The 12,958-nt window shown below is 31.1% G+C and overlaps 1 protein-coding gene across 8 annotated transcripts in view; it reads left to right on the forward strand.

Annotated features, from left to right (window-relative positions):
- The window catches only part of LOC143064895 (uncharacterized), an 83,497-nt gene that overhangs the window by 20,278 nt on the left and 50,261 nt on the right, over positions 1–12,958 (forward strand). For 4 of the 8 annotated variants that reach the window (XM_076238088.1, XM_076238086.1, XM_076238087.1 and 1 more), the window contains one exon: positions 11,178–11,301. In XM_076238088.1, the coding sequence (XP_076094203.1) occupies positions 11,179–11,301 (123 nt within the window). In that variant the 5' untranslated portion in view covers position 11,178. Of the gene's footprint in view, positions 1–5,774; positions 5,984–6,557; positions 6,701–7,255; positions 7,396–11,177; positions 11,302–12,958 lie in introns of those variants that run through there. The other 4 variants (XM_076238084.1, XM_076238091.1, XM_076238089.1 and 1 more) reach the window with 3 other exon arrangements.

Raw genomic sequence — 12,958 nt, forward strand, 5'->3', positions numbered from 1 at the left:
AATAAACGGCAAGGTGGAATGTGGGTTTTAAATAATATAGAATGGCATAAGCTCATGTCTTTGAAAATTAGATTTTAAAGAAAGCAGTGCTACTAATAGACAATTCTTATTACAGATAAGGTTCTGGTTGACAAAATTTTAAGACATGTACCATATATGGTCAGATCAGATGTCTGTCATCTTGGAATGTGAACTAATGATTGGTCTTGATCTTTACCTAGAAAATAGAGGAACTATTTTCCTCATGATTTGATAGGATTAATTTTGGTTGACATGTTCATGCCATGAACATTCAGAGGAAAGGTTACATTACAGATGATGAGAGGTTTCAGAAAAATGGCGACATGTTTCACTTTCAACTCGGAGTTTTTAATATAAAAGTTGTTAAAAGAGTAGAAGAATCAGAGATTACTGTGTTGAGAACATACTTTCTTTATAAATAATGTCAGACTATATTTTTTTTTACTGAAAACTAAAATTTAAAGACATTATTTAAAGAGTATATATAAGATGGGTGTCATCCTATCTTAAATACCCCCAAAATAGAGCACTCTATCATGACTCCTGAAGAATTAATCATTTGGATAAGGATATTAGTCCCCAATGCCCACAAAAATAAAGGCATACTCCCTACTTCATGAAAAAGTTCCTTCCACCCCACATTAAATGTTTGGATGCTTAAAATCTGATTTAAAAAAAAAATGTTTCTGATGAAAATTTCATGTTGACAAATTTTATTTGAGTCTCAATCTGATTCATTTTTACAGAATACAGAATACCCCCTTAAAGTTTAATGGATGGCCCCATTGAACTGGGTATCAGGACATGACTTTCCAGTGGATAAATGTTTCACTACTGAAAGTCTAAAGCAGAAACAGATTCCATTATCAATATATCTAAATCTGTTACACCAGTAAGCTGTAACAAGTTTTGTCCTGCTAAGGTGACTAAAATGCACAGATGATATCAGTTACTGTATACAGTTATGTGACTAATACAGACATATGGACAATCCTCCAGCAATTATAATTAAACAATTCTAATACAAATAGGGTCATGAATGAGTAGAAAACTTTGGCTTTGGAAGTGGTGTGGGGAAGTGGTGATACAAAAATGACAAAAAAAAATATCTGGATACTTTTGATGTGGTTGGTAATGCAAGAACTTATTTTATATCTGATCAATTTCACATTTTAATGATTTTTAAAATACTAAAGCAGGACAATTTTTTTTTAAACAGTGAAATATGCTAATTGTCAATTCAACAATATGAGGGTGTGGCTTTACCAGAGAGGTTATTTGTAATTTTAGGCCATGGAAGGGCTTGTTAACATTATGCTATACCAGAGGGTGAGGATAATTGTGATATATTACACTTCCACATGGATAGACTGGCTGTGCAATATTTATATACTGGTAGATTTTGATCACCTTCTTAAAAGTATGCATCATAAAATATTGATAATAAAAGAAAAATTGATTATGAATATCACAAGAAAAAAATCCATTTATCTTGTATCAATATGTGTTAATAATCCCAACAAAAAACTGTAAGATGATGATTAGAGACTTATTATTTCTGTGTGTAATACTTCTGTAATCCTCTAAGGATGGCTATGATAGATTGTTATGTTACCATCATAAACTTCTGAGTATATCAAGAATTCTCTGATATATGAATTATGGATTTTCAATAATACAGAAGAATAACCAAAGGTAATTGTTACAGTTTGTGTGTATGTCTTTGGTTTAGTGATTTTAAAGTGAAAAAGGGCAATGAGTTAAGATTTGCTTTTAAGAATGAAAGGTCCCAGACCTAGGTGGCTATGAATTTTAAAGTGATAAAGGACCAACTGCAAGAATTCAAAGGACCTGTAAGCATCAATGTAAAGAATAAAAGTTTGCAGGTCTTTTGTTACTTAAACATCAATAGTTCTCCCCAATTTCTGAACTCTGACCCACACTCATGTATACATCTGAAAGCAATAAGAAATGCACATGAACAGCAGATCCTCAATAAGCCAATTTTACTGATAGGTCATTTGTATTAGAATATGCCAAAAGGACTAAAAATGGTGTGGAGAAGTTGACAGACTTGTGCCTATGTTACCTAAAGAGTTAACCACAGGTTTTATTGTTCATTGTATGCCTAATGTAGTCAGCCTTATATCCAGTGTTCCAAGTCAGAAATCTTGTCATATAGTGTCCCGTGTTGTTATTTAGAGACTTTTTGAAATTGATGTTGATGCAGCAGAAACTTTTATAATCTTTGTTAAATTAAATCACTTTTTTTATGTGTAGGAAACTTCCAGATTGATAAACTGCACATTCATTTGTACTTTTTTTTTTGAAAAAATGTAAGTTAATTTTATAACAAATATTGGTATTTTGGTTTTATTTTAATTATTAAATACAACTTTCCACTACTTCCTTTCTTTTCATCAAAAATCAATTATTTAGGTACAAGTAATTTGGAAGCACAGTAGAATGTCAAATCTGGCAATAAAACTCAACAGCAAAATTTTGTGGAAACAAAATTAGGCTGCCATTTAGCAGTAGGTGTAGGCATTCCTTTTATTTTTTTGCTAAATGTAAAGAATTTGCAAATTAGTTAAAACATTTCTTTTTTATATGGAAAGTTGTAAGCAGGGAAAATCAAATAGACATTTTTTTTTAAATATTAATTTATAACAGTAAATATATATATATGGTTAATGTAAGTAGAGATACTTGAATGTTCAATTTGATTTGGGCTAAGTCTTTTTTTTAAGGGGAGGGGAACAATTTTGAGAAGATATAAACTTTCATTCTTGTGTTGGTAAATTGCCTAATACATTGACCTTTTGGAATTCTAATGGTATATGTATTATGACAGGTCTGATATATATTTTAGGAAATTGATTTAGACACAACATGTCTGTTTTGTTGATTAAGTAAATAGCAGTAGAATATAAAATAAGAGTTTGAAAATGTGTAGACAAAAAAGAAGGAAAGTATCTTGACTGGTAAACATCTTTCAGCTTTTGATCAATTTAATGTTTTAAAAACCTGGAAATCCATCAGTCAAATCTTATTTAATATGTAGAATCTGATCACAATTTTCTATGTTAGAATTTGAATAAAACATGTAACCTTAGGCAATTTCTACAGAATCTGGCTAATGTCAAGGGGAGAAATATGTCTTCCCATAATCATATTTCTGTTAATGTTTCATAATATCTTTTTGAGAACCACTGAATAGAATGAAACCAAATTTGGCTGAAATGTTTAACTGAAAAAAAGTAGAAAAAAATTCAGTCATGAACTTAAATGGGAACATAAACGAAGTGATGTTTCTTTGGCTCTATGCAAAAATGAATATGCTCAGTCTTTATGATAAACTTTTAATCTCAGGGATCAGTGCTCAACTCTTGAAAAATTTTAGTTAATTGTTTTGGTCTGTAGAAATGATTTTAACAAGCACAAAAGTAATTTTACAAGCCTTGACTGCTGGGCTTAAGGTTAAGTGATAAGACTTGGTCCAACCCTGAAGTTAATTCACTCTTCAGCTATGGAAGAGTATCTTTGTCATGTGATGATTTTAGAATCCTTGTAGCTTCTTGTTTAAAGTAACATCAATTGATTTGAAAAAATACAGTTGATTTATGAATACACAAATGATTATTTGGCAGCAGTTCAGAGAAGACTTTGACAGAAGCTACAATAAGAAAACATATTTTTTGATCTGTAATATTCAGCTAAATATATATATACTTACATTCTAGAGGAATGTTTCTACTACTATTGTATATTAATAAAAGTAGTAGTAATTTACCTGATAGTTGGCAAACAATAGAAAACAAGAATGTAATATGCTGGTACATATAACAAGTATAAGACAGGTGACAACTGACAAGGTTGTTGTCAGGATTTCTAGTCTCACCAAGTTGTTGTCAGAAGGAATACAGTGTGAAATAAAATGACATTTAGTTTACCATTTTTATTTATTTTTGCCTTATTATCTTGAAAACTATAATAGAAAGAGAGATCAAAACTTCAAAATGCAAAAATGATCAGCAAGACAAGTTCTACAAATGAGTCAACATAGTCAAAATTGTCAGTTAACTCCTTAATGGAGTTATTGCCCTTTGATGACAATTTTTACCAATATTTTGCGATGGCCTTACAACTTAAAAATTGTGATAGATAGATAGAAACTTAAATAAATAAAAATGATCAACAAAACAAGATCTTGATCATGTTGATTAAGACAAAATACAGGAAATCATCTGAAGACTCCGTTTTGAAACTATTGCCCTTTGATGACAAATTTTACCATTATGGAGCCTTTAGTTTAGTCATAAGACCTATGTTGATACTTGTTGACTTATATTAAACTTTATGTCAAAGTTCAGATTTCAGATGCTAGTTGTCTTATGGTCATTGAAATTGGTGAAAAAAATGTTTCTAGATGGTATAAAAGTCATTTAAGTGTTTAAACAAAATCCAAAATTTGGTCTGTATTTTATTCGGCATTGAAAAACATACTTTTTTGTAGTTTTGTATTCAAAGACATCTTTAGATGTGACCTAAAAGCAAAATAAGGATGCATAATATATGTATTTTACTAACCTCCCAGTTTCATATTATAAAAAAAAACTATCTGGGTTTTGGGTGAAGTTACAATCATATTTGCTCGAATAGAAGTGTTATATATATATCCTTCCTGAATCTAATACTTCAATTGAACGCTCAAGATTCAATGCTTAAAGTCCATCGTTCTATAATTATTTCATTTAATAATTACAAGTTATTTGATGAAGAATTTCAGGCTGTCTGAGTGCCAGAGGATTGGAATTTATATTAAAATATTCTTTTAATAACACCTGTTAACTTCTGACGTATTTTAGTGTATTTCAATTTATCTGTAAGGTGCAGGAAAGATATTTCTTTTCTCTCGAGGTTATATGAACATGTATATTTCAGTTATTAATGATAAAGTTCAGGAGATAGGGTCACCACATACGGTAGATTTGATTGCCATCTTTTGGCTTAAGAGGGCTTTGTACTTGTAGTAGGGATTTGAATGTTTATTATGAGATCTTTTGATTTTCCACTCAAAAATCTATTGTTTTTGTTTTATCCTGAAGTTGTGGGTACAAGTTTCTGTAGACACCTGAAGAAGGTGTTAATGGCCTTCCAGGAGGTCTAACATACACCCCCTATAGACACAAAAGTGGTCATAATAGTTTTCTTTGTAAAAGAATAGAAGCATATAAAGCAGTGTTTTCTTAACCTCAGAGATAAACCTATCTTTGAGCAGCTGAATGGTGTCTATGGTAAAGTTGTAATTTGATATAATTTGGAATCCTAGATGTCAAACATGATGGATAGTTACAGTTGTTGATAAATAGCTTGTCAAATGTATAGCATACATATGTAAAGATAAAAACATACAGAATTCAGTTGGATTCATTTGGTTTCCATCAGCAATCTTTTTATTTATTTAGAAAACTGCTAGATTTTTCTTGCATGTAAATGTAGATGACATAGAGTCAAATTATTCTTTAAAATTGGAACCAGATATGAATAGTATTGCATATGCTATTTCAACAGTGACTTCAACTCAGACAAATTGGAATAAAAGAATGCTTTTGCCTTTCTTTGATGAAGTAAATAAATTTAATTAGGATGAACTGTCCTGAAGTACACAAATGTTTAGTGGTGACAGAGTTACCTCGCATAGAAGACAGATGTTGTAAAACAAGAACCAAGTAGGATTTGATTAGAAACAGATGACAAAGTATGCAATGACAGACACAGCAGTCAGTCAGCTTGACCTCAAGTTACCTTGAACTTGTGTATCCTACATGTGTACATGTGTGGATTAGTCAATGGGAGTCTGAATACTTTATTGTAAATTTAATTGATCACTGTAGGTTGCTGTAGGAGAAAATCCATAATGTTCTAATCAGGGAAATATATATATATTGCACATAATAAGGTAAGAAATTAACATAGAAATTGATTCTTAATCAATTGCAAAATATTAAAATTGTCCTCCTACACCTGTTTAAATTAGGAAACATTGTGACATGGTAGGAGAATAATTTCCATAAATAAATCTCATTTGTGGAGGTAAAAAGTATGAAATTGGAGGTAATTGATGTAAATGGTATTTGATTCTTTGCATACAGATGGTGTCAATAAAGATTTAAATGGACTGCTATTGATGACTGAAATAGTGAATTGTAAATAGTTCTTCTGTAAAGGATTATAAATTATACCACAGGTTTGTGAATTTACAGTACATTTTAGACTGAAAGAAATGGAATTTAATGTGATGAGATTAATTATTTCCCATCCTGATCAGGACATAATTTCCTTTTAAGCTGACTCTTTCAGTTAAAGGGGAATATTATATTTTATTCACTAATTTTAATGTATTTCAAACAGTTTGAAATGAAAAAGTGACTGCTGTGATATATGTCTGATAGACACCAATCTGGTGAACACATGTTTTATATTTATACATCATATTAACGTTTTTAAATCTGTTAAAATTATACAGGAGTTTAATTCAAGTTTTTGTTTTGGCTGCATGCATTAAGTCAATACAGACAGACACTAGCATGATTTTATTGGACTTCTTGCATAATGTATTTACAAGAAAATCTATAATTCTCTGCATATAAGTTGGATAGTACTAAACTTATAAAAGGTAGGAATGTTCATATTTACTTAAATTGGTTGTGAATTTTAATGAAATGGTTGTGGAAATGACAAAAAAAAAAAAAACCATCAGTATTAGAAGAGAATGTTGGGCTAAACATATCTGCTATAAACAGTGGAAATTTCTACAGTAATTTAGTCAAAGTGATGAGACATTATGGTTCCTAGTCTAAAAGCTATTCTTTTAGAATCAGAGAGGTGAGAGTTTGTCTGATATTTATGATATTTTTCTCTATTCATTAAGAATAAGAAAAATCCAGTGCCAGATTCAGGGGGGAGGGTCCAGGGGTTGCTATCCATTAAGAATCAGAGAAGTCAGAGTTTGTCTGATATTTATGATATTTTTCTCTATTCATTAAGAATAAGAGAAATCCAGTGACAGATTCAAGGGGGGGGGGGGGGGGGGGGGGGGGGGGGGGGGGGGGTCCAGGGGTTGCTATTCATTAAGAATTAGAGAGATCATAGTTTGTCTGATATTTATGATATTTTTATGACGCGCTACTTGTTTGTGTAGATACATGTAGAATGAACTCAGGAAGTCATGTTTTACCCTCTCTTTTAAAATTGATGAAAAACAGGAAATAAATAGGAACTTAATGGATGATTGCAAGTATATTATATTGCGATTGCAAGTATATTGATGAATCTATATTTGCATACTATATAAATGGATCTGTTTACAATGTAAGTTTGAAAAAGTACTTTTTATAGACAATAATACAGAAACAATACCTTAAAAATAAGCAAAGAAGTCAATTTATAGACACCAACATTTAATGGCTTGAACTTGGTTGTAGAATCTATGTCTTTTTGTCAACAGTGTTTTGAAATATCATCTCTAAAAGATATAAAACTCAGATTTGTCATGAGTGGATTTGTTCTTTTTAGAAAAGAATAAGTTAACTTGAAAAAACATCATGTTTGATTTGACATGACATAAAATATCAAAGTACCAAGGCGCAGAAGCATATATTGGTTATGTCTACACAGAAATGCTTGTGTAATGTGTGTAACAGTTGTATAATTCACTAACCATATGTTTATCATATAACCTAACTGTATGATTAATTTATTTTACTCAAGGGAATTCTCAAACTAGAGTTCTGGAATAATCTTGCCTTCTTTTCCTAGTCAATCAGAAAGTATTTATTAAATAGAGACTTTATTGTAAAGTAGGTATAGCAATCAAATTGATTGAATAAGAGTATTAAAATCCATTATGTATATAAGAACTTTCCAGTAGTAGGATATCAATACAAGGATGTAGTTTGGAACACAAGCACTTCAAACCTGGTGTTGTTTATCATTATACATGGTGTGTCCTGTCAGATTGTTTACAAAATACATGTACTTGTCTGTCAGTCAATGAAAGGTTCCCACCAAATCTTTATAATATATATAGACATGATTTAAATAAGTAGCACCTGTCTAGAAATTGTTTTAAAGATAGCACAGGAAATTGTGAAATATTACTTTTATTGAGCTCCTAGTATGATACAACACAGAATGAGGTACTTACAGGGAAACTGTGGATGTTGAGGTTAAGCTGTTAATGATGTTTAAAACCCACAACTTTATTCATAATTTAAAAGAGGTATTCAAGTTTAAATAATCTTAAGTTAGCTCTGAAGTCATACAACTTTATATCCGGAAGTCATTGAAGTACTAAACACTCAAAATTGGTATAATCGTGTATAAAGGTGCTAACTTGACTTGTAGAGTAGGACTAATACTATCATTGTCCAAACATATAACTTGCACCAAAAAATTTGTTCACCAATGTCCTTAGACTGGGTAGGAATGTTTAGACTGAACAGTGCACAATGACTTCTTGGATCATGTTATCCTTAGACTTGGTAGGAATGTTTAGACTGAACAGTGCACAATGACTTCTTGGATCATGTTATCCTTAGACTTGGTAGGAATGATTAGATTGAACAGTGCACAATGACTTCTTGGATCATGTTATCCTTAGACTTGGTAGGAATGTTTAGACTGAACTGAGTGCACAATGACTTCTTGGATCATGTTATCCTTAGACTGGGTAGGAATGTTTAGACTGAACAGTGCACAATGACTTCTTGGATCATGTTATCCTTAGACTGGGTAGGAATGTTTAGACTGAACAGTGCACAATGTCTTCATGGATCATGTTATCCTTAGACTGGGTAGGAATGTTTAGACTGAACAGTGCACAATGACTTCTTGGATCATGTTATCCTTAGACTTGGTAGGAATGATTAGATTGAACAGTGCACAATGACTTCTTGGATCATGTTATCCTTAGACTTGGTAGGAATGTTTAGACTGAACTGAGTGCACAATGACTTCTTGGATCATGTTATCCTTAGACTTGGTAGGAATGTTTAGACTGAACTGAGTGCACAATGACTTCTTGGATCATGTTATCCTTAGACTGGGTAGGAATGTTTAGACTGAACTGAGTGCACAATGACTTCTTGGATCATGTTATCCTTAGACTGGGTAGGAATGTTTAGACTGAACAGTGCACAATGTCTTCATGGATCATGTTATCCTTAGACTGGGTAGGGATGTTTAGACTGAACTGAGTGCACAATGACTTCTTGGATCATGTTATCCTGCTGTAGGTCAAAGAGAGATAATTCTAACATAAGCCATTATTTTTCACTCTAGGTAATGATGATAAACCCCAATTAACACCATGTGTAGTAATATATTCTGTAATGAAGACAAATTAAAGTTGTGCCACTTTATGAGTTCTTCTTATGATAACATAGGTGTAATTATTTTTTTAGATAAATTCTTCAGTGGGAAATTGTGTTACTAATTAAATACTGAATATAAACCTGAGCATCGTGACCATTGATCCTAGAAGTTAATATCACAAGCATGCACACACTGTTGAATCAAAACATTTCTATAGACTGTGCATTCTTGCTATCGGACTTAGAACTTATTCTCCTAAATTTACAAGTGCTCAAACAACAGATAATTGGATTTTTTTTAAATAGTTGAAAGAAAATTTCTTTCTTTAAGTTCATTTAACGAAAAACAAACAGAGCCTCCACATCCACCTGAGAGACATATGAAACTTTTCTGATTGTTTTAAACAATTGAAACAACTGACATTCAATATGACAAATAGATAATTAATGTTCATAACTTAACCAAGTTTTGATCATTTGGAAATTTGAAAGTATTCTTTTTTTTGTGCCCCATTTATGAGCATTATGTTTTCTGGTCTGTGCATCCATCTGTACGTTTGTTCGTCCATCCATCCGTCTGGTTAAAGTTTTTGGTTTCAGTTAGTTTTTGATGAATTAAAGGTCCAATCAACTTCCCTATGATATGATCTTTCCAATTTTAATGTCAAATTAGAGATTTGACCTAATTTTCATGGTCAACTGAACATAGAAAATATCTGTGTACTTGGCACACATTCTTGTTTAACATGTTTAAGGCAACAATGACTGTGTAAAGTTCTTTTAATTAAAAAGAATGATGTTACTTTGGGGATTATCTGGCAACTTTTAAATACAGTAGTTGTTGTGAACTTTATTTGACATATAAATGAAATGTGTAGAAAAATATCTGGGTTTATTTATTGATTGATGATTGCTTAACATTTAATCAGCTAAAAAAAAGTATCAGGAAACAAATATTTTGGAGAATTGCCACTAGCTGAATCCATCACAGCATGATAGTTGCTTGTTACAAACTTTTGGAGTCTTTGATAAGCCAATATATACCAACAGGGATGGAGATAGTTAATAAATTGACTCCTTTTCAATATTTGTGTAAAAATGATCAATTGAAAACTGATTATAACTAAAAACTTTAATATGAGGTACTTTTAAAGTGATGATAATTTGTATCAGTCTTTTTTAATTGAACCCAGACATGTAAGGAAGAATCCGGATCTTTCTGAGAAAATCATTTCTTGGAAAATATTGGTACTGTTACAAGCATATTGATATCAATATTGCTTCGAATCTGGAGAGAAATTTTTCTGCGAAGAAAAAACGTATAGATATTGTCTTCGGGGCCTTTTATAGCTGACTATGCGGTATGGGCTTTGCTCATTGTTGCAGGCCGTACGGTGAACTATAGTTGTTAATGTCTGTGTCATTTTGGTTTTGTGGACAGTTTGTGTCTCATTGGCAATCATACGACATCTTCTTTTTTATGCTAACAAAAATAGGTGCCACTTTATTAATAACTCTTGTAAGCCTCTAAATTATTGTTTGATCGTTCGAGTTTTTATTATTCTTTGAATTAGCTGGCTGAATATTGAACAGTTATCAAAACACTTAGAATCACAAAAATGTCTGGACATTTTTACACTGAGATCTCAGAAGAATGCAATACTTCAACCCAACAAATCCATAAAAATTAGTACCATACAAACAAGTAGGAATTTTCAGTAATCAAAATATGTTTCTACAATCATTTCTGATCTAATACAGAGTATATATTTATTGTAGAATGGAAGATGAGGATTATTGTTACCGACCAGAAAGTGAAATAGAGGCTGATAGTGACCATGAAGATCAAGATGCTGAGAGTGAACTGGGACAGTGGTTAGGACAATTAGAAACTCTAAAAATGGTAAGTGGCACAAACATGTTTGCACCTCCAAAGAACACTCTAAAATATACAATGATAGTTTTCTTAAACCAATAACTTTGAAAATAATTTTTGAAAAAGAAATTTTAAGTAGATAACAAACTGAAGATATAATTTTTATGGAGTATTTTTTTGGTTGTTTTTATGATTTAACAGTTATTTTCTTTCCCTTTATTGCCTGATGATTGTTGAAATCAATTATGGTTCAACTGTTGAGAAAACAAGATTGTTAGATTTTATTACCTGTTTTAAGTATTTACAATTGCAAAATAAAGTTGATTTATATCGACAGTCTGTAAAATATGGATTGTAAACACAAGACTATGGTAAAACCCAACACTGAATAGTACTGAGTGATTTATAGGGCTTAACATTGCTTAAATGTACAACAAATGTTTTAAGCCTTAAAGTTTGGGAATTTTTAACTTATTTTAGAAAGTCTATTTTAACTATCTCTCAATTTCATCATAATTATGTATACACATATCAGGTGTGCCTCTTTTTAAGTTGTCTTTTTGTAATGTTTTTGTAACACATAAAATAGATTGTGTGTTTACTATAAATCTTGATGAATCAGCACTCTTCAGTAGCTTTGGGATTAACATATAGCTGATATATCAAGCTTGTAGAATGTATAATGTTCTTTGTCTACTGGTAGTTACTGTTGCTTACTTTTTATCTTTTGGGAACTGGAATTTTTAATCTAAAGATTCTAAAGAATAAATGAATCAGGTTGCCAGAAGTTATATAATAAATTGGATGAATTGAATTATACCCAGATATAAAGATCAACAACAGGAATTGGATCCTTGATGACTCATTCATCGATAAGTTCTATCCAAACAGGAGAAAAATTACAGTTTGTATTGGGAGAATAATTTGCTGGGCAACTCATTTTGCAAATCATTATGCTACATTGATCTATTTATATTGTATGTTTGAAGTATTGGTAATATCAGTTATATTAATATGAACTATGACAACAAATGCTTATTAGTATTGATAGCAATGTAAAAACAAATGTTGCATGCTATATAACAGTTTTGAAATTGGAGGCAATGTGATAATTATCAACAAATTAGTGTCCAAAAGTAACAAAAAAGAAAAATCAGTACTTGCTATGAAAAAAGCACTTAACTGGTTCACCAAAATATTTAGTTACAACTCTTTCTGCATCCTTTCTAGTTAAGTTCTGATGTACAGGATCCTAAGGGATGGGTGATTCTTTCGAGGTGAAATTATGATTTTTTTTTAGTTTTTTCAATATTTCATTGATTGCCGTTGTAACTTTTTCCTACATGACCATTGTGACAGAAGCTTCAAAAACCTAGGGCTGGTAACTATTATAATAAATAATTGTTGCAAAATATGTAAAAATTGATGTTTGTCTTGGCAACAAAATACTTCAGAATTGCTTTTGATTCTGACTCTGGCAATGCTTTATACTTTATATTCTTTTATACTCCATTCCAGATCAACTGTCTTTTTTTTTAATTAGATGTATCTCCAAATATTTTAGAACCACACAGATCCAAATGACAAAATATGTTATTGACCTAAAAATTTCTCCATTCAATATTTTCAAATAAATTTACAAAATACTCATGCCAGCAGTAATTTTGTGAAGGGCTTTTGATGC

This window comes from Mytilus galloprovincialis, chromosome 2 (assembly GCF_965363235.1).
Source record: "Mytilus galloprovincialis chromosome 2, xbMytGall1.hap1.1, whole genome shotgun sequence".
NCBI lineage: Eukaryota > Metazoa > Mollusca > Bivalvia > Mytilida > Mytilidae > Mytilus > Mytilus galloprovincialis.